Source organism: Lissotriton vulgaris, chromosome 4_1 (genome assembly GCF_964263255.1).
Source record: "Lissotriton vulgaris chromosome 4_1, aLisVul1.2, whole genome shotgun sequence".
NCBI lineage: Eukaryota > Metazoa > Chordata > Amphibia > Caudata > Salamandridae > Lissotriton > Lissotriton vulgaris.
Genome location: NC_141691.1, coordinates 1,592,246,968 through 1,592,273,296, shown reverse-complemented (window position 1 = coordinate 1,592,273,296; position 26,329 = coordinate 1,592,246,968). Strand labels below are relative to the sequence as shown.

Here is a 26,329-nt window from a genome sequence, read left to right as displayed (position 1 = left end):
CACCACACACAGATCTCCCAGAGACGTCCCCAATGGAGAATAGGCTTCCGACTCATTATAATAACTGCAGGACAATATCCATGACATACCAAAAACTACTCAATTTGCCTAACCCTCTCCTGCATTTTCGCCAGCTCTGGCAGGAAGACATAGGAGACCCAGAAGACATGGAATGGCAGGAATCATTTTTGTCCCCATGGGAAGTAGCCATTTAAGCAAGACTAAAACTAGTCCAACTTAAAATATGTGTGGGACCTTAACAAAAATGGGAATGAAGGAGGAGCACCCTAAGTGTAGAAGACTTTGCGAACAGGAGGGTACTTTCTACCACATTTTATGGGAATGCCCAGCTATTAAAAAATATTGGGAGTCTATAACTACTCAATTGCAAATTGTGTGCGGAAGGGACCTTCAACCTATGCCCAAAATGTGCCTTCTCAACATATGGGAACAGACAGACCTGAGTAGCAAAGAGCAGCTCTTGGTCACCCTGGGAGTGAAGATTGCAAAGCGGAATATTGCTCGGAAATGGGAGGCAGATGAGACACCGACTCTGGGGGAGTGGGAAACAAGACATGGACTGGTCTATGATAGCAAAAAAGGGTTGTCTACGAAGGCAGAGGTGGCCCCAAGCAGTGGGACCAGATACAGGGTTAACAGACTGCATATAGAGGTAATATGTGTGTTCCCCCCACCACTCGGATGGGCTGAACACATTTTAGGACTGCTTTTGAGGAAAGTAAAACTGGATTGTAACAAGATACTTGTTGGTCTGCCCTAAGATTGGTAATGCAAACTGCACTCTGTAAGGCCATAATACCTGCTGTTGTGATTTGTCAGAAGATGTACAACTGAACACATTTCAATAAACAGAGTTTATAAAAATATATATATATTACTTTTAACCAGTGCTTAAATTGTAAAAGAAAAAGTTCTGGCCTCAGAAGCCCAAGGCAGGCCCTGTCAAACAGCGGGGTTCGGAAAACCAAGTCAGCCAAGTCTTGATTCCCCATCATGTCCCTATCACCCACCATATGATGCTCCCTTCCCCGGTCACGTGGTCCGGTTCAGGCCGGTGAGAAACGAAGCCATTTTATATGCTCAAGTTTCTTACGCTGCCTTCTCTCTTAAACACGGTGACATTTGACATAAGTTTGTCACTGCAATATAACATTCTCTGAAACTGCATTTGCTTACATTTCCACTTCATAGGTAAACTATCACGACACCTCAAACATTCTGTACAAGGGATAAAGTGAATTGCGCAAATGTCATTGTTATTATCTGTTAGGCAACAGAACTATCATATTATGACTGAGATTTGGACATGGCAGCATGGGTGCGGTTTATTAAATAAACAAAACCGCTTCCTTGTTTGGATAAGAGGAGCATACTCCGCTAACATTGCAATGCCACTGCATGCCGGAATTCCAGCTCAGCTGATTCCGTTTTACCTTTACGAGGGATGTCCAGTTCTACACCAAGGAGGGTAGCCTGATGACACTTACCCGCAGGTAACAGAGAGATAGTTCCCCCGGTAGGGATCTGAAAGATCTACTCACCTGAGTCAGTCAAGGGTAGGATACGCTAGGCAGGAGTACACTATATTACAGTACTTGTATGCAAGTATATATTCTCTGTAATAAAAAACAATGGTTGACCTGTTTAACTTTAACCATTCTCGTGCTGCTAATCACATTATTCTGTTTCCTTCAGTTAATCATTGCAGCACACATTTTACTCAAGAATCACAATGCTTAAATAAATACGGAAACTGCAGGTTGTGCATTTCTTGTGCATCCCTTTGGGTATGCATAAGTGGCAGAGCAAAAGGGTTCTAGATCTGTTACCATGAACTTCTTGGGGAGTCTGAGTTGTCATGTTCTGAGGTTGCATATCCATTTGTTACCCTATAAGGTTAGGGGTACAGATAGTACACTGTGAGCTAGCAGGACTATAGGCCAACATATCCTAAGGGTGTGCTCGGAATCAGTCTGGCACAATCCTTACATTTATGTCGTCAAGTTTGTTGTCCAGCAAAAGTATAGATTTTACTGAGAAAGTATAAAGCCGTATGTCATGGCCCGTCAACATTCTAGCTTGGGCTCTTATTTGATGGATTAGTTTCCTTTTGTATTCACAAAGAACCTTACTCATCTACTAACCAGAGATGTCTGTGGTGTTAGGGAAATATCCTCCTCAGCTGAGTATGTAACCCCTATGTATTGGTTGTAGGTTGTTGAAGCTTGAACTTTTCAAAGGATCACCCAGTCGTGGTACCCAGGGGCGTGGGGTTCCTATAGCCAGACGCCCAAGACATAATTTTTAGGGTCAAGGACAACAAGTTTTCATATTTACTTTGTCCTTGAAACAAGTAGGCCCACCTACAAACCCTTTGGATGCCAGTTTATAGTACTACATTATGTCTCGGGGAACGGCATTGTCTACATTTAAAGCAATATTTGTGTGAATCTGTTAATGTTGTTCATGGTTCATCAATGCAAATTATTATGGTGACCTTACAACCTTTCCTTAGAGTGCTCCGACTGCACTACTAACAGTGGTTCCTGTATAAAAATGTGTACATACGTTTGCATAGTTTAACAATATGAGGCTAAGTATAATGCTCCCAGAATGCTCTCTTGTTATATGCGAATATTTGAAGAAGCATGAAAGCAAGATTGAGAATTTTTTGCTTTCAAAATAAAAAGTTCGCCAAAAAATGCACAAAAAAAAGGTTTCCCTAAACTATAGTGAACTGTTAGGTACCATTTCTTTAAAGCATCATTTAGTAAAATTTGTTGATGCATGCTAGTATTCCCAAAAAATATTCATAATGGAAAATCAGTGTAACTATTTTCAGCAAGATTATGGGAAACATGAAAATAAACACGTTTGGAAAATGCAATAGGTCTGACATTGGTGGTAAGACTTTTGGTTTTGTCTTCTTATAATATGGTTTTTCATAAAACTTTATTGTTGTCGGAGCAGCTGTGCTCTCACCATTGTAACAAACATTGGCAGAAAAGCTGAAATATTTTTGGTCTCAAAATGCACACATTGCCACACTAGTTCCTTGAACTGAACAATATTTCTTTCTGTGCCGATATGCTTCTTGTGAAAGAGAAGAATGCCGTCACTCTCAGTGAAGCAAGCTGATAGATAGCGAGAGAGAGAGAGAGAATTTTAATAAAAACAAAATATCTTAACACCAGACATAATTTGGGGCCCAATTCTTAAAGAAAGTCACAAAAGTGCAACTATGATATATATATATCTCTAAACAAAATGCTCTAAGAATTGAGAAAGCACTCGACAGTGCTCTGCCCTCCGGTTCTGTGCTGCAACCTGCCTTCACACTCCACCTTCATTAAAATGCCGACGCGTTTCAAGGTTTTTCAACCCCTTATTCATGGGGTGCACAAATAAATCTCGAAGCTCGCATTACTTGCATTTCTGACTTTTATTAGTTACAGGCCCCCCAGAGGGCGTATGCTGACTGCAACGTCACTGATGTTGACTGGGACATGTAGTCCGTGATGGAAGAGAGCAAATTATCTGGCTTTGAGTAAGTTCGAGTACTCATTTAATTTATGCAGAATTTTTATGTACCTGTAGTAGGCAGTGCCACGATTGAGCAGGCTTGTATGTAAAGAGCACTGTGCCAGAAAAGTCATAACCAGTTTGCGACGAACAGCCTTGTCCAGCTTGAAAAGCGTTCTCTCCAACCAGCGATGGTGCCTTACTCACGGCCGGGCTACCGTGCGCAGATATATCCTTGCATTAGGGCAGATTTAAGGCTTTCATAAATTCATAAGAATTTACAGAAGTAGACCAGGAAATCGTACTTTTATAAAATATTTGTTAACTGTATTTTAGCGCAAGCTAATATGCAAGTGTAAATTTGTTCATGTGAAAATCTGTTTAGCATTTACAAGTTCTCTTTCTTTCCAACCAATGGAAGAACTTTTACTTCTGCCACTGTCAGGAGTAAATTTCCAATCTCTCTGTGTATGGGAAAAGATAAGAGAAGAGCTGGTGAAAACCTCTAAAACATGCAGGTTATTGGGTTTGTACATACTCAAAAGGGCATTCCAACCCTGGAACCATTGCTTACTGCTACCTCCAGTCCCAACTATGTAAATATGTGGAAAGGTGGCAAAATACTACTACTATTCAAACGCTACTATAATATGAGCCCTGGCATAATCAGAGAGGCTATTATCAGAGCTCTTATATAATGAGATTGCTTCCATAATTTATTAAAGGAACAAGTGGATTTTGTTACAGGACAAGTAGATTTATGAAGCAACCTGTTCCATGGACAAGTAGATCTTTTATTAAATTCCACACCCCTGAGTACCCTCTCTGAATTCCACATATTCTGATGGCCAAAGGAGCAGCACTAAACATACCTAAAAACTGTAGGCATGCAGTTATTCAGAAACTGCTACAAAATGATCTCACAGTTAAAGGTGGGGAAGTTACTTTCATGGTCAAGGCTCATGAAGCATTTAGAACTGAGATGTTATATTCATGGGTTACATTTCTGGCAGCAAATGAACGCTCAGGATTGTTTCAAACTTACACCTCAACTGATGTTTCAAATAACCATTCAGCTTACGAAGCACTAGAAATACCATTAACATACTAAGAATACCAAAACTAGTTTGAAGGCGCCTTACCACACACTGTAGAAAGAAATTTGACTAGGTCCCCTTAGTAATGAGGGAGCAACATGGCCTGTCTTAGTCAGCTACACACCAAACCCAAACATAGCGAATATGACAGCACCACAATTACGTAGATTGTATTCAAGTCTAGGCGGAATATATAGAAGTCTGACACAGTTCGTTTTGCGAACAATATTGATGAACGCTGAAAGGGCTGTTCAAGCTGCACAACGAGAATTGGCTATACCGGGCATCAGCCCACGAACAAATGCAGTCCTGGGTAAAGTTCCCGTCAGGCGGGAGGAAATTCCGTTCAGGACTGCACAAAAAAAGAACTAGTCCACTTGAAGAAGTGTTTCACCATAAGGGACCTCAGGAAAAGTACAGGATCCTTACAATATGATTGCCAATGGGGGAAGACTTCTCCACTTTGGGGCACAGTCTTTGCTGCAGTATATACCAGAACCCTAAGGCTACACCCTCATTAGCAGTTTTGCCAGCAACCCCTGCCCTGGACTTGGGGATGAAACTGATGGGCAAATTTTTTGCGGTATCTGCCATTATGTGGAGTAACATTAATAGGGAAGTAGCAGCACTGGCTATACGCCAATGCCTAATGGATTTGGCTTCGGAACAGCAGGAGTGCGAATTACCTAAAATTATAGAATGAACCTATGCAACAGTTGGTAGAGATAATTTGGGAGCCAGATCTAGTAAACTATAAATTAAGAATAATTCTGAAAAAAGCATGACTCAAAGCAAGCATCCGGGTCTTCTACTTAGGGCCCAATTCCAATCCGGTTAGGAAATCTTCCCTATTGAGCCGGTTTGGAAATGGTTTCCGATCCACTCGGATCGGGAGAGTACGACCGCCCGAGTACGATGCATCTGGATGCTTCGAGATACGATTTAGTTGGACTCCCATTGACTTCAATGGGAGCCTATGTTCCTAACTGCATCGTAATCGGGCCCTCAGTCGGGAAGACATATTCCTGATCCAATTCGGAAGGAGGAAATGCCATCAGGAGGCTTTCCTAACCGCAATGTAATCAGGCCCTTAGAAGAAGTGGGATAGTAAGAAAAATATAGAAAAGACTAAAACCACGGGGTGGATCTCCTCAACAGGAGAACTCTGAAAAGCGCTATAATTTGCATAACCATGATAATATTAAATGCATCAGGATACTTTCAGGAGTAATCCGAAAAACTCTGAGAGGTGGATGGTCAGAGCCCAGATCATTGTTGAGATAAAAGACCTTGCAAAGCTTCTGGCCAATGGTCTCTGAGAGGTGATCACCTCCCTGGTCCACCCAGATCAGTCCTGCTTCATGCCAAACAGACAGAAGGGCCTGTATTACGATACAGACCTGCAATGAACTGTTAAAATCTAGAATTGTATTACGACTTGTATTATTTTTATGACAATTTTCAAAATTATTCTTTTTATAATAAATACCTTTTTAATTATATTGATTTGGGATTATATTTCTACACTATATGGGCTTGATTAGTCTGGTTGTTCTACAGTTGGTATGTGAGTGGCGATAGAGTGAGTTGAGTGGAGTATTTTCTATCCATTTGTGCAGGTAGCAAGGGAAAATTGCTTTCCATTCCCGACATTAAGGAATACTACTGGGCGACACAATTAGTAGTAGCAAATGACTAGGCATTCGCCTCCTGAGACGATTCCTGCCTTCAGATTGGATAGGTTTTTGATGGGCAACGGGGGTTACCTGGTGGTGCTCTATAGCTTGATTGGAACCGAGAGTCTCCTGCCGCAGGCACTTGCAGTGGCCCGGGTGTGGATGACAGCATTTCTGGGCTGGAGGGAGAGGCCCACTAAAATGAGCCCGTTGTGGTGTGGTGATTCTCTCAATCAAGTGCACAGTCTACAGGGCTTTAAGCCATGGAATCTCATAGGTGTATCCACGGTGGGCAATGTGTGGAGTGACAGCAACATGCTTACCTGGGCGTAGATGCAGGCCCAATACAATTTGGCACCCACTGAGGCCTTCTGTTATATGCAACTTGGACATGCCCTCAGGACGCACATCCCCAGTGGCACTTCTGTCCCAGACTCCTCGCCTCTAGAGGACAAAGTCTTCTAGGAAGCGCTACCTAAAAAAAACTGTCTCGCTCATCTACAAGAAGCTAATAAACAATTCACCTAACATCCTCACTACACTGAGGACAAAATGGGAGGGAGATATTGGGGACTGTGATGACGGGGAATGGAAGGAGGTGTAAAGAGACTTATCAAGAGTCTGTTTTTCGGCCTGCCAATCCTGCGCGGAATATTATCAGCGCTAGATTACAGAATTGGACAGTGGCCGGAATTGAGACGGTGGGTGACTTATTTTTAGATAGAAATTTGATGCCCCATGATGAGTTTGTACGAAACAATACAGTCCCAGATACATTATTTCTAACTCACGCTGCTATCATACAGTTTATACGCAAGCACTGGTTGGTGGACCAGAAGGAGCCCCCTACTTTCCAGTTGTTACAGGCAATCCACATAATGGGTCATGGGAGGCACATGGTCAGATGGTTATACCGGGGGATACAGGAACATTTGGGCACCCCACTACTGGTCCATCATCAAAAATGGGAAACTGTGATAGCCAGGGAACTAAATGACAGAGATTGGGCACAGATCCTAAAACATCCCAGACAAGTCTCTTGCAATATCCAACTTAAAACAATACAGCTGCTAATCCTGCACAGGGGTTAGCTAACACAACAGGCGATACAGAAAATGTACACTACCGCTTCCTCGGATTCTCCTAGATGTTTCCGTCCAGAAGATCCCTTTATTCATATGTTACGGGTTGCCCCTCACTGAAAGGGCTTTGGACTGAAGTCACATTGGGCCTTACCCAAACCACTGAGCTCTCCCCTTGGACTATTATTAAGGCCTGCCTCTAGGGCCTTTTCCCTCTCCCAAAGAAGGCTGTTGTATTATGCCGCTTTATGGCCCTTGCCCTGATGCTGGCTAAAAGGCTAATCACAAAACGTAGGAAATCCCGCGGGGCTTCGGGCGAGGATATGTGGAGGGAAGAAGTTATCAAATGGGTCACTGCTGAAAGGGAGTCGCTGCAGCGCAAGGAGTATAGGGGACTGAGGAAAAAGCAGATTTCAATGGAATGGGCCCAATTAGTAGAACAATTTAGATTAATTACTGCAGATAAGTCTGAAGACTGAAAGAATATTCGGGCCGACCTTACCTGGAGCTTGGCTTGTGACAGATATTTTAAGCAGGAAGACATGTCCAATTGATCCCCTTCAACCCCCCCCCCCCCCCACCCCCTCCCCCCACACCTCCACTGTTTCTGCAATGTCATCCCTGGTGGATGTACACTTTGATTAGGATGATCAGACCATAGGGGCATTGTTATATTGATTTTGGGAGGGTGGGCTTTTTTTGTGAGAGGGAGATGGAGGGTCAATTAGAGTTATAAAATCTTATTAATGTGAATAAATATCCTGACAAATGTATGTAAGTCTATCATCATGCATTCTAATGTAAGTAATATGATGCAAGGACTCAAAGTACTGTTAAATATATGCAACGACTCCTGTAACAACTGCTCAATAACCTTATTATGACATAAAACCAATTGTTACCTAATGAAATCTGCACTTGCAAACCTTGAAAATGAATAAAGTTTGTGTCTTTCAAGAAGTGGCCATTAATGCAGGGTCCAGTTTGATTTATCTACACATCCTGCACGTTCATATTACTACCGCACCGCAGTTCGGGCCATGGACCGCTGTCAGGCGGATCTCTGTCTTTGGGGCTATGGGTAGAGGGGCGCCTTCTTCCATAGTTTATGGTCATGTCTGGCTATGCAAACCTTTTGGAAAGAGCTACAGAGGATTATGGGGGAGATCATGGGGTGGCGCCACCATCTACGGTGAAAACATGTCTCCTGGATATATGGGGGGACCACCCACCACCAAAATGTAACAGGTTGTGGCTTTCGATGGATCTTGTGGTCGCCAAACAAAATTTTGCACATTTATGGGGTGTTGAAGAAGCTTAGACGATGGTGGAGTGGGAACGGGACATGGATTGGTGTATGACAGTGAAAAGTCAATATATCTGGGTTATATTCTGGTTGTCCACGTAAATGGGAGCAGGTGTGGGCCAGATGGCCTGAAGACTGACCCAACCTCAGAACATGGAGGTCATGATCAGGGCTCCCCCTAGCATTGGGGGGAAAATTCATACAGGGCATGAGTTCCACCGAATTTCTTTCTGCTATGATACTGTACATATCTCATTTGTAAGAGATTCCTCCCTAGAGTTGGCACACATAAATGCTATATGATGTACTGCTGCTAACTTTGTTGTTTGAAAATGCAATAAAAAAATATATTTTTTTAAAGAAAGAATTTGGGCCTTTGCCTGTCCTAGCCATTGAAGGTACGAAAACAGTCCTTCTCCCACCCTTGCTGGTTGCAAAAACAAGAGATTTGTGTCAATAGATCTGGTCAAACCGCATTATCTGGCTGATTCTACACAGCAGAACAAGTAGGCTCCTGGGTTACCGGTCTCCTCTCACTACCATACAGGAGGGCTCTATGGAAGCTTTGTTCAGCGATGAAGCTTCTACTCCCTTGCTGGGGACAGCTAACTAAGTATCCCTTCTACTTGTGCCTTCAACAACTACCATACAATCGACTTGTAAAGAAACACAGATTTCACATCTGCAACCTGACAAAGAGGGTATTTACCGCAATGCAAAGTACCACCCTTGGAGTCCACTTCTAGTTCTAGACAGCCTCCCGAGCTATTAAAAATAGATCCCACAGCCTCTGGTTATTGTATCAATTACAATGACTTCTCTTTGGATTCATCTGACCCACCTCCACTTCCAGATCTGAGGTAGATTGTATGTATTCTACTTTTTGTTGAAGAAGACATACTTTTCCTTGTCCTTTGGATTGTTTTTTCCTGCTTCTGAACCAACACTATCTCCCAGAACACTCTGCTGTTGAACTGGTGCACCTGGTTTAAACACAACATTCCTCATCACACAAAGCACGAAGAGCCCTTTGCCTGGTGAATATTTCTACTGTTACGGTTTCTGAGGGAACTGTTTGGGATAGGGTATCATATATTTGGTCCAACTGAACTTCTGCAAATACCATATGCATTTCGCATTTCACAGAATTACATTATCAGCCCTAGTTCTATCTATGATGATTGGGACATTGATACTGAGCATGAGATGCTAGAAGATCTAGAGCATTCAACTGTTTTTAATCCCGATGCAATTTAGGATGGTGCGTCGAATTATGATGAAATGTTCTGTTTTCAACATTATGGTCACCATTTCCTTTATAATGCAAGCACTCCATGTACAGTATTTAATTACACACAACGGGAACACTGCCCTACACCACCACAGGGTAGCTCAAAAACATTTTCACAAATGTTTGCGTACTTTTTCTAAACACAATGCAGTTGGCCGAGGATCTTAATATTCAGGCTCACGCCATCACCAGCAAATAAAAATATGCTCACTGAGGCCAAGATATCCTAAGGGTGTGCTTGGAATAAGTCTGGCATAATCCTGACGTTTATGTTGTCCAGCAAACGCACAGTTTTACTGAGAAAGCATACAGCCGCACAACTTTCTTTCTGCCACTGACTTTCTTTCTGCCACTGTTTTCCCATCTTTAATTTCCTGCTTATTCTCCCTTTTAGTGTTTTCCTCAAAGTCTGATGAGGAAAAATACGTGCGAGTCCCCAAAAAATAGGTGTCAGTGAGCCTCACCATCAATTATAACTGCTCAAATTAAACACTATCATCAACTAAATTCATAAAATGGAAATCTCTATCTAAACCTGTGTATGGTTACACTCAACCTTAAGATCAGAAGTTTCTCTTTAGGCAAACAGAGAAGAACAATTTACATAAATATGGGATAAACACCTTCCTCATTCCTTTTGACAATGTTGTCTGAACTCCTTATTATAGATTTTTATAAAACTATTTTACTCTACTAATAGGAGGGCTGTTAATAGTTTCTAAATCTCTTGTCAAAGGAGGTACTCAATGGTACTGATTACAGAGGGACAAGTAAAGCTATCTATAGACCAGCTTAACACAACCATCATCATGCTAAAGGGAATTCGAAGGAAAGCAAATTTACTTAGCTGTAACACTGAATATCACTGTCCAAATGCGAGATACACAAGACTTTATGTAACATGCAGCATTGTCATTATCTTTTGCAAATTTTAATGGACAAGTTCCTTACCTTAGAATTTTCCAGGCATCAGGCTGGATCAGGAAGGCTTTTGCTCGAACAATAACCCGGTCAGCCGGTAGGTGGCGTTGGTCAGCCCTCGGCACAGTGATGTCAGTTACTTTTCACAACTTTTGACACCAGGAAAGCGGAGCCATGAAGTGCACGGAGAGTGGTGTGTTTAGAACAACTAGGGCCCTAAAAAGGAACAGCCCTGATCCTAACAACCTGTTCCTATTGTGGGGTGGATGGGTGGGTAGGTTAGGAATCTGCAGCTAGATTATGCCTCTACCGGATAAAGAAATACTGAAGGTAAGTAACTTGTCCATCTGATAGAGACATCTAGCCGTAGATTCCTTACCTTAGAATAGACACCCAAGCAATACCATCCCTCTAGGAGGGACTGCGGACAAGTTTAGACCAGGAAATCCTGTAAAACCGAGTGGCCGAAATGGCGGCCCATTGGACTGGACTGTCCAGGCACTAGTGCTTGTTAAAATTGTACAGAGTTGCCCATGTTGCTGCCCACACAAATGTAAAGGACTGGAACTCCACATTGCAATGCCATGGTAGCAGCCTTCGCTCTAGTGGAATGAGCCCTCAAGCCTTCAGGAGGCAATTATTGGCCAGAGCGTAGCAATTTTGCTGCAGAGGGTGACCCATCGTGAGATAGTCCTGTTCCGCACTGCACTACCTTTGTTTGATACAGCGTACCCCAAGAAGAGTTGGTATTCCCCCCGGAACTCATTTGTGCGGTCAAGATAGACCGATAATACTGTTTTTTGGTCCAGATGGTGGTGTTTATCCTCTTCTTTAGAGGGATGCAGAAAAGCTCAAAAATGGGCAAGGCGGCGGATTGCCCCAGTGGAATGGAGTTACCACTTTCGGAAAGAAAGAGACCCTGGAGCGAAGCACCAACTTGTCAGAGAAGATGGCTAGGTGAGGAAGCTTGGATGGCAGAGTCTGTAATTCGCTCACACTCCAGGCAGACGTTATGGCCACCAGAAAGGCTATTTTAATGGTGAGCAGTCGGAGGGGGCAGTTGTGCATAAGTTCAAACGGAAAACACATCTGAAAAGTGTGAACCAAATGAAGGTCCCACTGAGACATAATGAAAGGGGCACGAGGAAACATATGAACAAGCCCCTTAAGAAATCTATTTACAATAGGGTATTTGAATAAGGCGGGTTCGTCTGGCAGCCTCAAGGTGGCAGAGAGAGACAAAAGTTACCCTTATAGAGTGCCCAGAGGAGAGACCTGCTGCATAAGGGTAAAAATAAAGAGTAGGGCTTGGGAAAGGGAAGCAGAAATACGACAATACTTTACGACTTTGTGTCACTGGCAGATGTACACAGGTCTTGGTAGAGGGATATCCGGCTGCCAAAACAACATTATAGACTTCGGGAGGAAGGTCGAATGCTATCAACTGGCACCCCTCAATTTCCACACATGGAGGAGTAGAGTTGACCGGTTCAGGTAGAGAACCCTCCCCTGCTGCTGCGACAAAAGATCTTCCTGAAGGTGCAGCCTGATCAGAGGATCGTTGCTCAGCTGGAGAAGCTCAGGATACCAGACTCTCCATGCCCAGGCCGGAGCCACAAGAATTATTCGGGCCCGGTCGCTCCTGATCTTCTTGAGCACTCTGGACAGGAGTGGTATTAGTGCAAAGGCGTACAGGAGGCCCGAGCGAGTGCTGCCTTGGAAACTCCAGCAGTTTTCCAAGTTCTTTGGCGGAGGGAAACCGATCTAACCAAGGTTCTCCCTACTGCTGAAAGAGACCTTGCGCCACCTCCGGATGGAGGCGCAATTTGTGATCAGCTAAGCATCAATGGCTGAGTTCGTCCACCCCGATGTTCAGGAAACCTGCCAGGTGTTGAACCACCAGGGAAATGCCCTGCTGTTCCAGCCATATCCAGGGAGAGAAGGGTCTCTAGACAAAGGGTCCACAACCCCACACTGCCCTGTCTGTTGCAGTACCACATGGCGGTGGTGTTGTCCGTGAACACTCAAATTATCTTTCCCTTTATCGAAGGAAGAAAGGCTTTCAGTGGCAAGTGAATCAATCTGACCAAGTTGATGTGGAGTTCGGATTCCGCCGGAGACCGGAGTTCTCGGATCTCCACCTCTCCCACAGATCCGCCCAATCCCAGGAGTGACTCATCTGTCACTACTGTGTGGACTGGTTTTTAGAAAGGAGAGGGGTCTGCCTCTGACCGAATCACAGCCTATTAGCCAGCACTGCAGGTCCCGTGCAATTCTCTTCGACATCTGGACCATGTCGGAGAGATTCCCTGATGCTGCATTCACTGAAACTTCAAGTCCCACTGCAGAGACCGCTTATGCCATCTGGTATGTGTCACTAGCAGGAGGCCATGAGACCATGCAGCTTCAGAGTAATTCTCAATGAAATCCAGGATAGAGGCTAAAACAATGGTAACATAGCCTGAATATCCTGGACTCGCTGCTCAGGAGGATAAGCCCGAAACTGCACTGTGTCCAGAACAGCTCTGATGAAAAGAAGGGTCTGAGAAGGAGTCAGGTGTGAATTCGGAACGTTGCTAGAGAACCTCAGTGAGTGCAGAAAGTGTGTCTAGTGTGGCGGTGGGAGAGGACAGCAAGTGGAGCATTATGAACTGGAAATGCTCGTGGGCTTCTGTAAACCGCAGGTAGTGCAGATGGGTAGGTAGGACGGTAATGTGAAAATAGGCGTCCTGCAAGTCCCACCCTACCATCCAGTCTCCTGGGTCCAGGGCAGACATGACCTGGGATAGAGTGAGCATTTAGAACTTTTCCTTTTGGAGGAAGTAGTAGAAGGTTTTCAGATCTAGGATAGGACGAAGTCACTTGTCCTTTTTTGGGACCAAAAAGTAGAAGGAATCGAACCACAGTCTCCTCCTGGCACCAGAACCCCCTCTATGGGCATCCCTAGGCCACAGACACAGACTTCCTCCTGAAGCAAGTCTACTAACGCGACCTACCAGCGCACAGGGGTATTGCTCGACCAAAATCCTTCCAGATTCAGCCTGACGCCTGGGAAATTCTTAGGTAAGGAATCTGCATCTGCATGTCTCTATCAGATAACGGAAACATATCTCTATTACAAAGCCTTTCAGAAAAGAAAAGAAAATGGTTTACAAAACACATTAAAATGTATTGCCACTGGTACCATGCTAGCCATAAAAGCTGAAAAGCAGATCTCTCATTTTAATAAGACAGTGGCAGACCAGATACAGAATGGAGCATAGTCAAAGTTATCCAAGTTTCATTTAGATGATTTACGTAAGATAGCAGTGTCCCATGTTCAAACTCTTCTTCCATTCTGAATATTCAATAGAATTGCACGCTCATCCCTTCCCGAAAGGAATTACACAAATACAATTTGAATAACCAAAAATGTATATGCTGAAATAACAGATCTACTTGAAGGTCAGTCTTGAAGCCAAGCATCTGAATGCTAAATTCCTGTGTGCATTCCGATTGGTTTCTTTCTTCGACTCTATCTGAAGAAACATTCTCTGACAAAACCTAGAAGCCTTGGCTTCCTACTCCTGTAAAACGCAACAGTGACCAACCACAAAGATGGGTCAACTGCCCCATTACATATTTATGGGCAGATGATTCAATAGCAGTTTGGGCATCAGCGGTTTTAATGTTTCCAAGACTCCATATATGTAACTTGTACATCAATAACTTTCTTAAGTTATGCGGTTTTCTTAATAAAGAAGTCAACAACCTAGGATGTTATGACACTGGAACAGAATATAAGTCCGATGAAAGAGGGCAGGGCAGGGCAGAGAAAGATACAGTAGAAAATGAAATTACCATACTTCAAGATAAGCCACACAGAACGGTACGAAGGATGAAAAGGGTGCAAATGTGAGCATGTTTAAACCCTTGAAAATTACTGTATTATACAAATCATCTATTATTTAAAATAAAAAGTTTTGAAGAGAACATTAACATATAAATATTATTTCCCAACCAAAATTATCACTTATATTATTACCCATCAACCTCGGTAGGTAACTTTTTAACTCACTTAGCAATCTTGCCACCAAAGATACTGTACTCTATTTGCCAAGAAGGTTAAAAACCAAAGTAAAACGCATTATAAAAGATACATCATAGGACTGTATGTTATAAATTAGAAATACATCAGTGCTTAGTAAAAAAAAAAAAAAGAAAAATACTCAGCAGACAGGGAAACAATCAAGGCACCTTTGTGAATGGATGGGAGAATGCCTAGGCAATCAGAAGAAATTGGCAGGCTCGGAGATAAAAGAAATATAATATGTACATACCTAAATCTTTGGGAATGATAGCCTGAAGCGGCAAACCCTATCACTTACAACAAATACCTAACATCTTGCCAAGCAACCAAAATAACAAGAGACTTACCTTCAGTAATGCACTTTTTGGACACAATATCAAACCACAGATTCCTCTCCCTTCGATTATTCCCAGACACCAGACTTGATTCAGAATTTGTTCAGCAATGTTCCATGCATGGCAGTAGATGACACCCTACGGCTTGGCGGTGACTAAAAAATGTCCCAGAAGTGATGAAGTGGGGATGCATTTAAATGCCACCCCTGTGCACGGATGTCCATTTCTTAATCCTCCTTCCCCTGTGCTTCTTGTTGTGGAGTGCTATGAACAAATTACAGGTGACAGTGGGAACGTATATTGACGTTCAGGAGTCCACTTAGCAAAACAAGGGAGGTGGGAAGGCAGTGAGGAATCACAGAAAGCATGTTACTGAAGGTATGTAACTTGTTATACTGATGAATACTTTTAATAGAATAGAAGATTCCTCACATTTAGAATAGATATGATAGCTGTACCTCTCAAATGTGGAGGGTCTCATTAGTGGACTGAGATTGGGAAGTCTTGCAGGACTGAATGGACAAAATGGCCCTGCTATCACACCAAGCTGTCAAGGAAGTAGGGATGTTTGAATGTGCGAACTGATGCCTATTTCGCAACCTGAAAGATATCCATGACCGGCACATCCCCGTAGCCAATGCCATTGTAGCAGCCTTGCCCTTAATAGTTTGAGGCTACAGGCCTTATGGAGACTTCTTAGCCAGCATGTAGCAGATTTCAATCCAGAGATCTAGCCACCTGGATTTAGTCTTCTTTTGCACAGCTTTGCCTTTCTTGGTGCTAGTGAACCCAACAAAGAGCACGGCATATAAACAATGGTTTTTTGTACAATTTAGAAACCCATTGGGTCAAACTGGTGGAGCCTCTCCTCTTTGATAGATATGGTGCAGTAAAATGGCTGCACGATGATTGATGGACTGCCATGGCAGGAATGTAGCCTGAGTCTGCAGCACTAATTTGGAAGTAAATGAAGTAGGAAGGATGCAAGGAAAGCACCTGTAGCTCATGTACACCCTACTCAGAAGTGATGGCAATAAGAAAGACTGTCTTGATTGTCAGAAGCCATAGTGAGCAGCTGTGCTTAGGTTCAATGGCCTGAACATAAGGAACATCAGAACTAGAAGTCGGCCCCATTGAGGAATGACAAATTGTCATGAAGGGAACATACACGTAAGGGTCTTCAGAAATTATATCACTAGTGAGGATTTAAAGAGGGCTGGTCTGGAAATTAGGAAAGTTGAAAGTGCAGAGAAGTAACCTTTGACTGTGCCCACTGCAAACCAGTGCTGGGCTAAAGACAAAACAAACATCAATACATCTGAGAATTTGGCATGCAGAGTCTAGATAACGAACCATACCCACTAGGCCACAAATGTTTCCCAGTGCATGCCATAAATGGACTTCGACGGGCGTCTGGCTGAAAGAATGACCTCTACCACTTCAGAAGGCAAGTCAAAATAATTTAGCTTTCACTGTTCTGTCTCCAAGTAGGGAGGTGTAGGTTGCATAGATTCGGATGCAGGATCCACCTGTTATTGAGACAGTAGGTCCCCTGAAGTTGTAGCTGTAACAGTGGGAAAATGGTTAGGTGCTCCAAGTACCTCACTCTTCTGGTCTAGTCCGAGGCTACTAAGATGACTTGGGTGCAGTCTGCCCTGCCTTTTTTTTAGAATTCGAGGCAGAAGAAGCAGTGATGGGAACACATACACAAGACCAGTGTCACTTGGAAAAACTCTTCCTAATGACCTTTGGGGAGGAACCTACAGGGTGCAGAAGCTTTTATACTGTGAGTTCCCAACAGTGGCTAACAGTTCTAGCCAGGGCACACTCCATTTGTCGAAGATGCTCTGTGCCATCTCAGGATGGAGATGCCACTTGTGGTCAACGTTTGCTCAGAACATCTACTCTGGCGTTCTTATATCACATTAAGTGGATCGCTACCATAAAGATCTGGCAGCTCAAACCATCTCCACCGAAAAAGGGCCCCCTGGTACTGTATCCAGGACTCCACCCTGCCCTGCTTGCTGCAGTATCACATGGCGGACATATTGTCTGGTAAGATCCATACAAGCCCTTTCCTCGATGGTCGACAGGAAGACTATCAAGGCCAAATTGATTGCATGCAGCTGACAACGTTATTAGATCTGGTACACGCTCAGGCACAGAAGGAATTGGCATGGACCCGGGGCCAGTAGCATCTGGAAAATTTGGAGCACTGCTTCCTTGAAGGTGATTACCTGCTATAGGTTGGACCGAGGAAATCGGGCCATGTCAGTCCCAAATGTAGAACTGACTCACACTCAAAAGACTCCAGTCCTTTGAGTGACACCCTTGCAACTTCTTGCCATACTCTTAAATGTCGGGATGGGAACAAGTCCTGTTGAGCCTTCTTGCACATATTATGTCACATGTTTTACTTACTTAAACAAATATGAGCGGGAAAGAGACTTCCCGCGGGACCAAACTCGCGACGGTGGTCAAGAACAGTTTTGTAACTTAGAGAGGCAACTCTGTTTTGATTTCAAACTCTTATGCTTAGAAAACGGGGTAGCACTTATATGTGGCTCGGATTTATCATTTCTAGGAACGAAGTCATGGGGAGCACTGCTAAAAAATATTCTTAGGATCACATCCGGGCCTTGGGAATAATCTAAATGCAAAAACGATGTGGTTAGAAGTATCAATCAGAGTGTATGTGCGTATAGTGTGAGTATATATATATATATATATATATATATATATATATATATATATATATATATATATATATATATTTATTTTTTCCAACAAAGGCCCAAGCATTTCGAAGGACGCACTCACAGCCAATGCGAACCAAGGTTCATAAACAAAGAATCAACCGGCAATGATATTTCCAGGATCCATGGATGCGCCCTCGTGTATTCTGGGATATAATGTCCTGCTCGAAACGCGTTGCAGCATTACAAATCATCGACAATAAATCCTGGAAATATCATTGCCGGTTGATTCTTTGTTTATGAACCTTGGTTCGCATTGGCTTGGGCCTTTGGTGGAAAATTATATATATATATATATATATATATATATATATATATATATATATATATATATATATATATATATATATATATATATAAAAACAAATTGAGGTTCGATGCAACCACAAGAACTCGAATTGTAATGCAAATATTGTCAATGATGATTCACCCTGGTGCTTTCCATGAGGATATGTGCTATAGAAGAAGCATCCAGTTAAGAACAAAGACTGAAGAAACCACATACATACACAAACAGTCCAGTTTCATTTCATAAATTATCTGCTTTATATGTATCTGAGCAATGTTAATTAGAAGTATGCAAAGCAGAGTATTCTCTCGTAAACAATACTTTTTCATCCAGCTCCTTTCTCCCAGTTTTCTTGTCCTGTTCATAGTATCGTTGAAGTTCAGCTTCCTGTTTTTCTTCTTCCTCTTTCCTCCTCCTTTCTGTCTCTTTTCGCCTTTCCTCAGCTACACGAATAAGTTCTTCATTCTGCAATCTTTGCTGTAAAGATAATATACCAGTTGAACTCAAGAAAGGTCAAGAGCCCAACATATATAATAGAAGACAAGCACTCTATATAGAGAACACCACACACTTAAAACACAAAATCTATGACAATTATGAAAGAAATGAAGGAACAGCATAAGTTACATTTAGATTTATATGAACATGTTGTGAAGAATTTGTATTACTTGCACATGTCACATCCATTGAATGACACTTCCAGAAATCACACAAGGTTAGCCTCTCACAAAAACATAAATATTCAAAAACATATTATATAGTGGCAGTAGCCACCATATAGTTATAGTTAGGATTCCAAGAGAGGAATTCCTCAGATTTTTGATTGGTATTAACTTTGCCACCATTTGGCAAATCTCCACAAAAAAATTGCAGAACTTTTTCTACATTGGGTTATGATGAGAAGGTTTGTGGTGATTGGTAAAGGGGGTGCAAAGAAAAAAGGAGGGCACCTAAAAAGTTTTCTGCAAATACATTTTCCATCGACTAGTTAAACAGATGTAGTGACAAAATGCATTTTGATGACATTTGGCAGGAATACAGATTATGGTGTGGTAAGGGTACTTTGTTATTTATTATTTATTTATTTATTCAAGAGTTTTATATAGCGCTGGCAAGACCCGGAGGTATCAGAGCGCTTTACATGAGGTTCCACAAAAATTACATAACAAGATTACATCAGTTCCAATTCACATCAGATGTTAGACAAACAAATGCCAGAGCATAGAAGACGAGTTGATGGAAGTGTAGAGGGGAAGGGGGTAAGGGTAAAGGGATAGCGGGGAGATACGGTAGAGAGACGAAAGGAAAGTCTGTCCAAAGTCCGGCTGGGTAGGTGACGGTCAAGGGGAAGTCCCAGAACTCATCTCCTCAATAGCTATCAGGTAGCTCCACCGGGCATTGGCCAAATAGCTCGGTCTCAATGGGAAAAACAATTAAAGAAACACGTAGGGCAAAATAAATGGAGCATAGAGGGGAGGGGATTTGGAAGGAGAGAAAATGGGGGCATGGGGCAGAGACAACAGGGAGAGACGAAATGAAGTCTGTCTAACGGACGACTGGGTAGGTGAAGACCAAGGAGGGAGACCTCGGCTCATCTCCCCTATAGCTAAACCAGGTAGCTCCATCGGGCATTCGACAAAATAGTTCAGTCTCAATACATTGAGAGAGGAGAGAAGGAGAGACAAAAATAGAGGGAGGATGCGGGAAGAGACGACAGGAGAGACGAAAAGAAGTCTGGCTGAAGACCAACTGGGTAGGTGACGTCCAAGGAGGGAATCCCCGACCTGTCACCCCTATAGCTAAACCAGGTAGCTCCATTGGGCATCAGACAAAATAGCTAGATCTCAAATGACGAGGGAAAATTCACAGATAGACAGGGTGGGGACTAAGGGCCAGGACAGGTGAAGGCAAAGGTCAGCAGCAGGAAAGTGAAGAGGAGTAGAGCAAGGAGAAAAACAGGGTGGGAACTAGGGCCAGGACAGGTGAAGGCAGAGGTGAATAGCAGGGGGTATGGTTAAAGGGGTAGGAGGGAGATATGACGGAGACAAAGGGAAAGTCTGCCCAGGTCCGGCTGGGTAGGTGAGGGCCGAGGGGGAAGTCCGCAGCCCATCTCCTCTATAGCTATCTGGTAGCTCCATCGGGCATAGGCCAAATGGCTAGGTCTCAACAGAAAAACAGTTAATGAGTATAGAAGATGAGAGGAAAGGAGCGTAGAGTGGTAGGGGTTAGGGTAAAGAGGTGAGCGGGAGGAACGACGGGGAGACGAAGTAAGACTGTCCAAAGTCCGGCTAGGTAGGTGAAGGTCGAGGGGGAAGTCCACAACCCATCTCCTCTATAGCTATCAGGTAGCTCCACCGGGCATCGGCCAGATAGCTAGGTCTCCGCGATCGGAGGTAAATTCATCACGTTCTACTTCTTGATGGGGGAGAGGTGAAGGTCAGTAAGATGTCCAGTTTTTGTCCTAGAGTAATAGCACAACATGGTGTGGACCACCCAGTTCTGACACCTTTTATGCCAAGGGCGCTGTCGCACAGTGCTGCTCATGCCCGGCAGTGTGCTTGCAACTTACGCTTTGTTTTTGTATCTCACTCTTGTGAGGGGTCCTCTCCTGGTTGTGATGCGTTGATGGCTGTTTGTAGCAGTTTGGGGGAGGGGGGGTTTGGGAGGGATCTCCGCTCCTACAGTGGTTTTAGTTTCGGTTTCGCAGAGTCCGTCTTCTTTTTTTTTTGTTTATTTATTGCGGTGCAGCCCGGTGATGTTGTCAGCCACAGAGCCCAAACTGAAAAAAGCTACAACTTGGCGACTCAAGCGTGGTCTGAAGCGCATGGGGGTCTTGAATTATAGCTAAGAAACGAACCCGGAGAGGTGCTGGTCGTTAGTTGCACTGCGCCGTTGGCCGCCATTTTAAAGTCAGGTAAGCACGGAGATGAAAAACTCGGCGGGGAATGTCCCGCACAGAAGCCCACACTCTGTGACCCCACAGAGCGATGAAGCCAACGGGAATCCAATTAAATGCAGGCACCAGGAATACCTTCAAGAGGGCTCACAGTTATCGGTGTCCTCGGAGCAAGTCCAACCGCCATTTTGTATACTGTTGTCTTCTCCCTTACTGCAAAAAACACAGTTGGACAGAATGGATAGCTTGACTCCAGTGATGTGGAGAGCCTGGGACTCACGTCTGAGCATACCCAGCCCACTCGGGGTGAGAATTTCAAAAAACACAGTTGATGGACAGAATGCAGAACAATGTCTTACATTCACCCCAGTACAAAGATATGGGCCTAAATCCATCGTTTATTTGCACTCCACACCACCCTAGGTCAGACTGGATAGCTTGACTCCAGTGATGTGGAGAGCCTGGGACTCACGTCTGAGCATACCCAGCCCACTCGGGCTGAAAATTGCATTAAATCTAGCCAGAAACCGGTCCTTGGATGCTTGATTCCGGTCTAGGAAAGACATGGCTTGGTAGTTCGGGCTGGACTGTTCCCATGAGGCACAGGGTCAAGGCTGATTTGCATATAGCCATTGTCTGACCTAGGGTGGTGTGGAGTGCAAAAAAACGATGGATTTAGGCCCAGATCTTTGTACTGGGGTGAATGTAAGACATTGTTCTGCATTCTGTCCATCAACTGTGTTTTTTGCAGTCTTCTCCCTTACGCCACAGATTATAGATGGTGCGGCGGTCTTAAATACGATCTGGGCAGCTCTACATGTGCCCCTCACTCTCCGATTCAGGAGGGAGGGTCGGATGAAGGAGCTCTACAGCCGATCTGAGCCGAGCCGGAGCAGCGCATGGTGCTATATTAGGCTCCAGTATATAGCGATACCTAGCGATGACAAAAATAATATGAATGGTGTGAAGAAATTGGGTGTATCATATGGTGTGTTTGTGCCACATCAGCATGTAATACACTTACCAGTCCCTTTAGGATTGGTAAGTTTTGTTTATTAAATCTTTAGCTCAAACCTGGGTAGCTGTGGGTCTGAGCAGCAAAGCTTACACAATGGAACAGTAAAGCATTTAAATAGCACCTAAACAACTGAAGAAGTTATCAATGAGACATTCAAAAAATCTGGCACCAATGCAATAAAATAGACTGCATTTTTATGTAGTGCTAGACTCCAAAATGAAAAAGATCCACCGGAGATATAGAATTTACAAGATATATTAATTCAAAACAATTTGCTCAACCACAAACAATTCAATGAATTTAACATATATATAGCGCTCACATAGTCACTTTGGGCAATCAAGTCCAGTAGGGAGTGTGTCAGGGGACCAGCAAGGTCAGCAGAAACAGTTACCGTAGCAGATGTAGCAGATGAAGCAGTTCTCAGTCAGTTCCAGGCACTTTATCGCCTTTATAATGGATTCTTATGGAAATGGTCCTGATGCAAGGGATGAAGAATACTGAAGCTGCTGAGGATGTAATGTGGTTACTGGGGATCTTCCTCCAGCTACTCCTCAGTCCACAAAGGGGTTGACGCAATCCTGGTAAAAGGGCCGACAGCCCTCTAAGCCCTCTCAGTGCTGGTAGAAGTCCAGTCGCCGCCACTGGGCTACAAGTCACCCAGTATTGCAGTCACAGTCAAATCCTTTCCCAGGCAATATATCTACTTCTGGGCAACTAAGCTGCATTCAGATGACTCTTCTGGGTTCAGCAAACAGTGGTGCAATGAGAGTGTCTGGTCCCAGTCTCTGGTACTGCACAGCAATGGTTGGCAGTGGTATGAAGATTTTGGATTACCAACTTGCCCAAGCAGGCTTTTCCGCTGTTGTGACTCTGCAGTGATCAGGATGTCAGTATACCGACACTTGGAGTCAGTTTGCTTTGGTTGGGATCTGGAGATTACCACTCCACGAGCGGGACAAAGCAGACACATTCCCTCTTCTTTCCTAGCCACCTGGTTCAGCAAGTGCAGTCCACACCGGCGCAGCCTCTGTGAGTTCCACAGTGCAGCAACGCAGTCCTTTCCTTCTTCAGTCCTTCTTCCAGTCCACTTGAGATACAAGTCCTGGGTGAGCCCTATTTATGCTCATATGTGCCTCAAGGTAGAAGCGGTCAATAACTAACGGGCTACCAGAATCCATCCCTCCTGATGACCCCTTCCTGGGAAGTATGGCACCTGGCTATCCCAAGATGCACCATTCTGCCTCCTCCCAACATGGCAGAACCCCTCTTTCAGCGCCCAGAGTGCCCTAGCCCAATCCAGAGGTGTGGCTACTATGAGGGTTACAGGTCCATGGAAAACCAGTTTAACAACTTGCTTCCCCTTCCATGTCTCTAGTGCCAGCTTGTCTACCTAAACAATACAGCGGCTCAAGTGTTGCCCATTTGCCCTTCAAAGGCTCCTTTGAACCTCGCCTTTTGGGCTAACACCTGTGTGGCATAGTGCAGGAGAAAAGTCACACCTCTCTCCCATGTAGACCCCTATTGTCTCCTGCCCTGGGAGTGGTTAGACCAGCTCCCCAGGAGGGCAGAAAGCTGTGTGCAGGACAGACCCAGAGTACAAGAGTAAACAGGCACTGGAAAATGTGGGCAACTTAAGTGGCAACTTCTAAAGCAGCACTCTGTCTAGCAATTGTATTAAATTCAATGTAACCATTACATCAGATTTAATGCACAGATTCTTTTGATACATTGGTGTACCAACTGTTGTAGTCCTATTCAGAAGTTAGCAGGGCTGAGTTGTCAGCCTGTAACTCTGTACTTGCCAATGGGGCTACTAGCCTTTCCACAGTAAAAACAATAATTTAGGTTTTTTACTGCTGGAAAATGTAGAATTACATGCCCCAATGTTTACTATAAAGAAACCTGCATTAGAGCTTGTTAGGTCTACCTTAGAGATAACTTACATATATTAAAAAAGAAGGTTTGGGCTGTGCCATTACTTTAATGGCAAAGTCGATTTAGCAGTTTTAAACTGCTCTTCCATTCTGCAGTGGCTGAGGTTCATGAGAGGTACCTCAACTTACAGCCTCTTGGTACCCCTGGCACCATATACTAGGACTTCCAAGTGAGTTGGGCTATGCTAATTAGAGAGAAACCAACGTAAAGCGCCCAAGGTCCAACTCCATTTTAAGTAAGCCCCTATTCCATCTTAGGTAACAGAAGTCGCCATCTTCTCAATTTTAGGTAATGAGAGTCTCCATTTTCACCCCAATTTATGCAGAATCATTGTCATGTCTGCCATTGATGCAGATGTTGTCAGACCTTATCTTTCCTCAAGCTGTGAAAGTGCCAAGCCATTCAGATAATGACACAGATATAACACCTGATGCAACATCAGTTTGGGACAGGTGTCTAGTTATCACAATGTCAAGGTCAAATAAGAACAAACACAGACATATAGCCAAAATAGTGTAGTCTGAACTGACGTCCATTTACCTTAAATGTTCATAAGGATATGTCTGGGATGCGCACCTTGATACACATAGGTTATGTCAGACACTCCTGAACTTATTGCACATAGTTTATGTCAGACATTCCTAAACTTATGTCAGAAATTCTAATCTCCGATAAGATTTAATATGCGATATATGGAGGGACATATCTGGCTATGAGTTTCGTATTATAACAGCAAATAGGGCCACAAACCAAGAATTGATTATATTCTGGTCAGTCAAAGTCTGAGGGAGAAAGTTGAGGATATTGGTTATTTGACACCCCATGTCTCTGACCATTCAGGGGTTTGGATGGATCTGGAAGGCAGGCAGAACATCAGGGCCTGGACTTTTGATCACACCCTGCTTCTTGAGAATAATGAGACGAAGCATCTATCCCAGGTGACAAGGGTTTTTTGTGTTATAACATAGGATCTGCTACGACTTCGGTCGTTTGGGACTCTCTGAAGGCTTTAGGGTGAGAACAAGAGCAGGGTCTGCTTTTTGACCAAACAGTATAGAGAAGAAGTGGCACTTAAGGAAGCAGAGATGAGGGTAGCAGAGTTGGGCTTGAACACTGGGGTGGATCTTGAGAAACAGCAGAAAAAATCTGGATAGGCTGAAAGAACCTAAAGAGCAGCTAGATACCATCTTCCAGACTAGGGTCACACGTAGATGGGAGGCGAGTAAGCTTGCCCATTTTGAGTAAGGCGAGGGTGCTGGCAAGTTGCTGGCCTGTAAGGCTAAGTCAGACAGTACGCGTAACTTGATCAAACAAATTGATAACACTGATGGGATTACGGTCCTGTCTACAGATGAGGAGATAGGGGCACCTTCTTTGATTTCTTCCAAGATGTATACTGAGAAGACAGGGTGGTTGATAGATCTGAGGCTGTGGAATGGTTGAGTGGATCCACGCTCAGCCCCCTGAATTTTATTCAGTAGGAAGATCTTGAGCAGGATATTTCACAAGAAGAGGTTAAAAAGGCCATCTTAGCCTGTAAGGGGAGGGGAAAGCTGCAGACCCTGACGGGCTGCCAATAGAGCTCTATAGATATTTGGGGTAAGTGATAGTCCCAATCTTGACACAGCTTTTCAATGAGATTCTAAGTGTTGGAACAAAGCTTTCAGGCTCCAGGGGAGAGGCAACCATCACCTTGAGTTTGAAAGCAGGGAAGAATCCAGCGAGTTGTGGGTCATATAGACCCATCTCAATGCTAAACGCAGACTATAAAATGTTTGCCGGGATCCTGGCAAGCAGGCTGGGATCAGTGGTAGGAGGCATACCACAAAAAAGGGTTTGTCAAGGGCAAGAACTTACACGACCTCACATATGATTTTATAGGTGCCATTGACTTAGCTACAACCTCGCTTCCCCTCGCAGCCATGACTTTAGACGCCACCACGGCCTTTGATAGGGTCTACTGGGTTTATTGGTCGGCGGTCCTGAAGAAATGTAACTTGGGCGAGAAGTTCCTCAGAGACATCCAGCTGATATATGAAGACCCCAAAACTGCTGGTAAATGGTAATCTAAGTGGTCCTTTTAAAATCACGCGGGGCACTAGGCAGGGTTGC

The 26,329-nt window shown here is 43.8% G+C and overlaps 1 protein-coding gene across 6 annotated transcripts in view; it reads right to left on the bottom strand.

The window, feature by feature from the left end:
• CSPP1 (centrosome and spindle pole associated protein 1) overlaps positions 1-26,329 on the bottom strand; it is a 1,363,238-nt gene that overhangs the window by 448,163 nt on the left and 888,746 nt on the right. For all 6 annotated transcript variants that reach the window (XM_086965839.1, XM_086965840.1, XM_086965843.1 and 3 more), the window contains one exon: positions 18,687-18,842. In XM_086965839.1, coding sequence (XP_086821965.1) covers positions 18,687-18,842 — 156 coding nt within the window. The remainder of the gene's footprint in view (positions 1-18,686; positions 18,843-26,329) is intronic.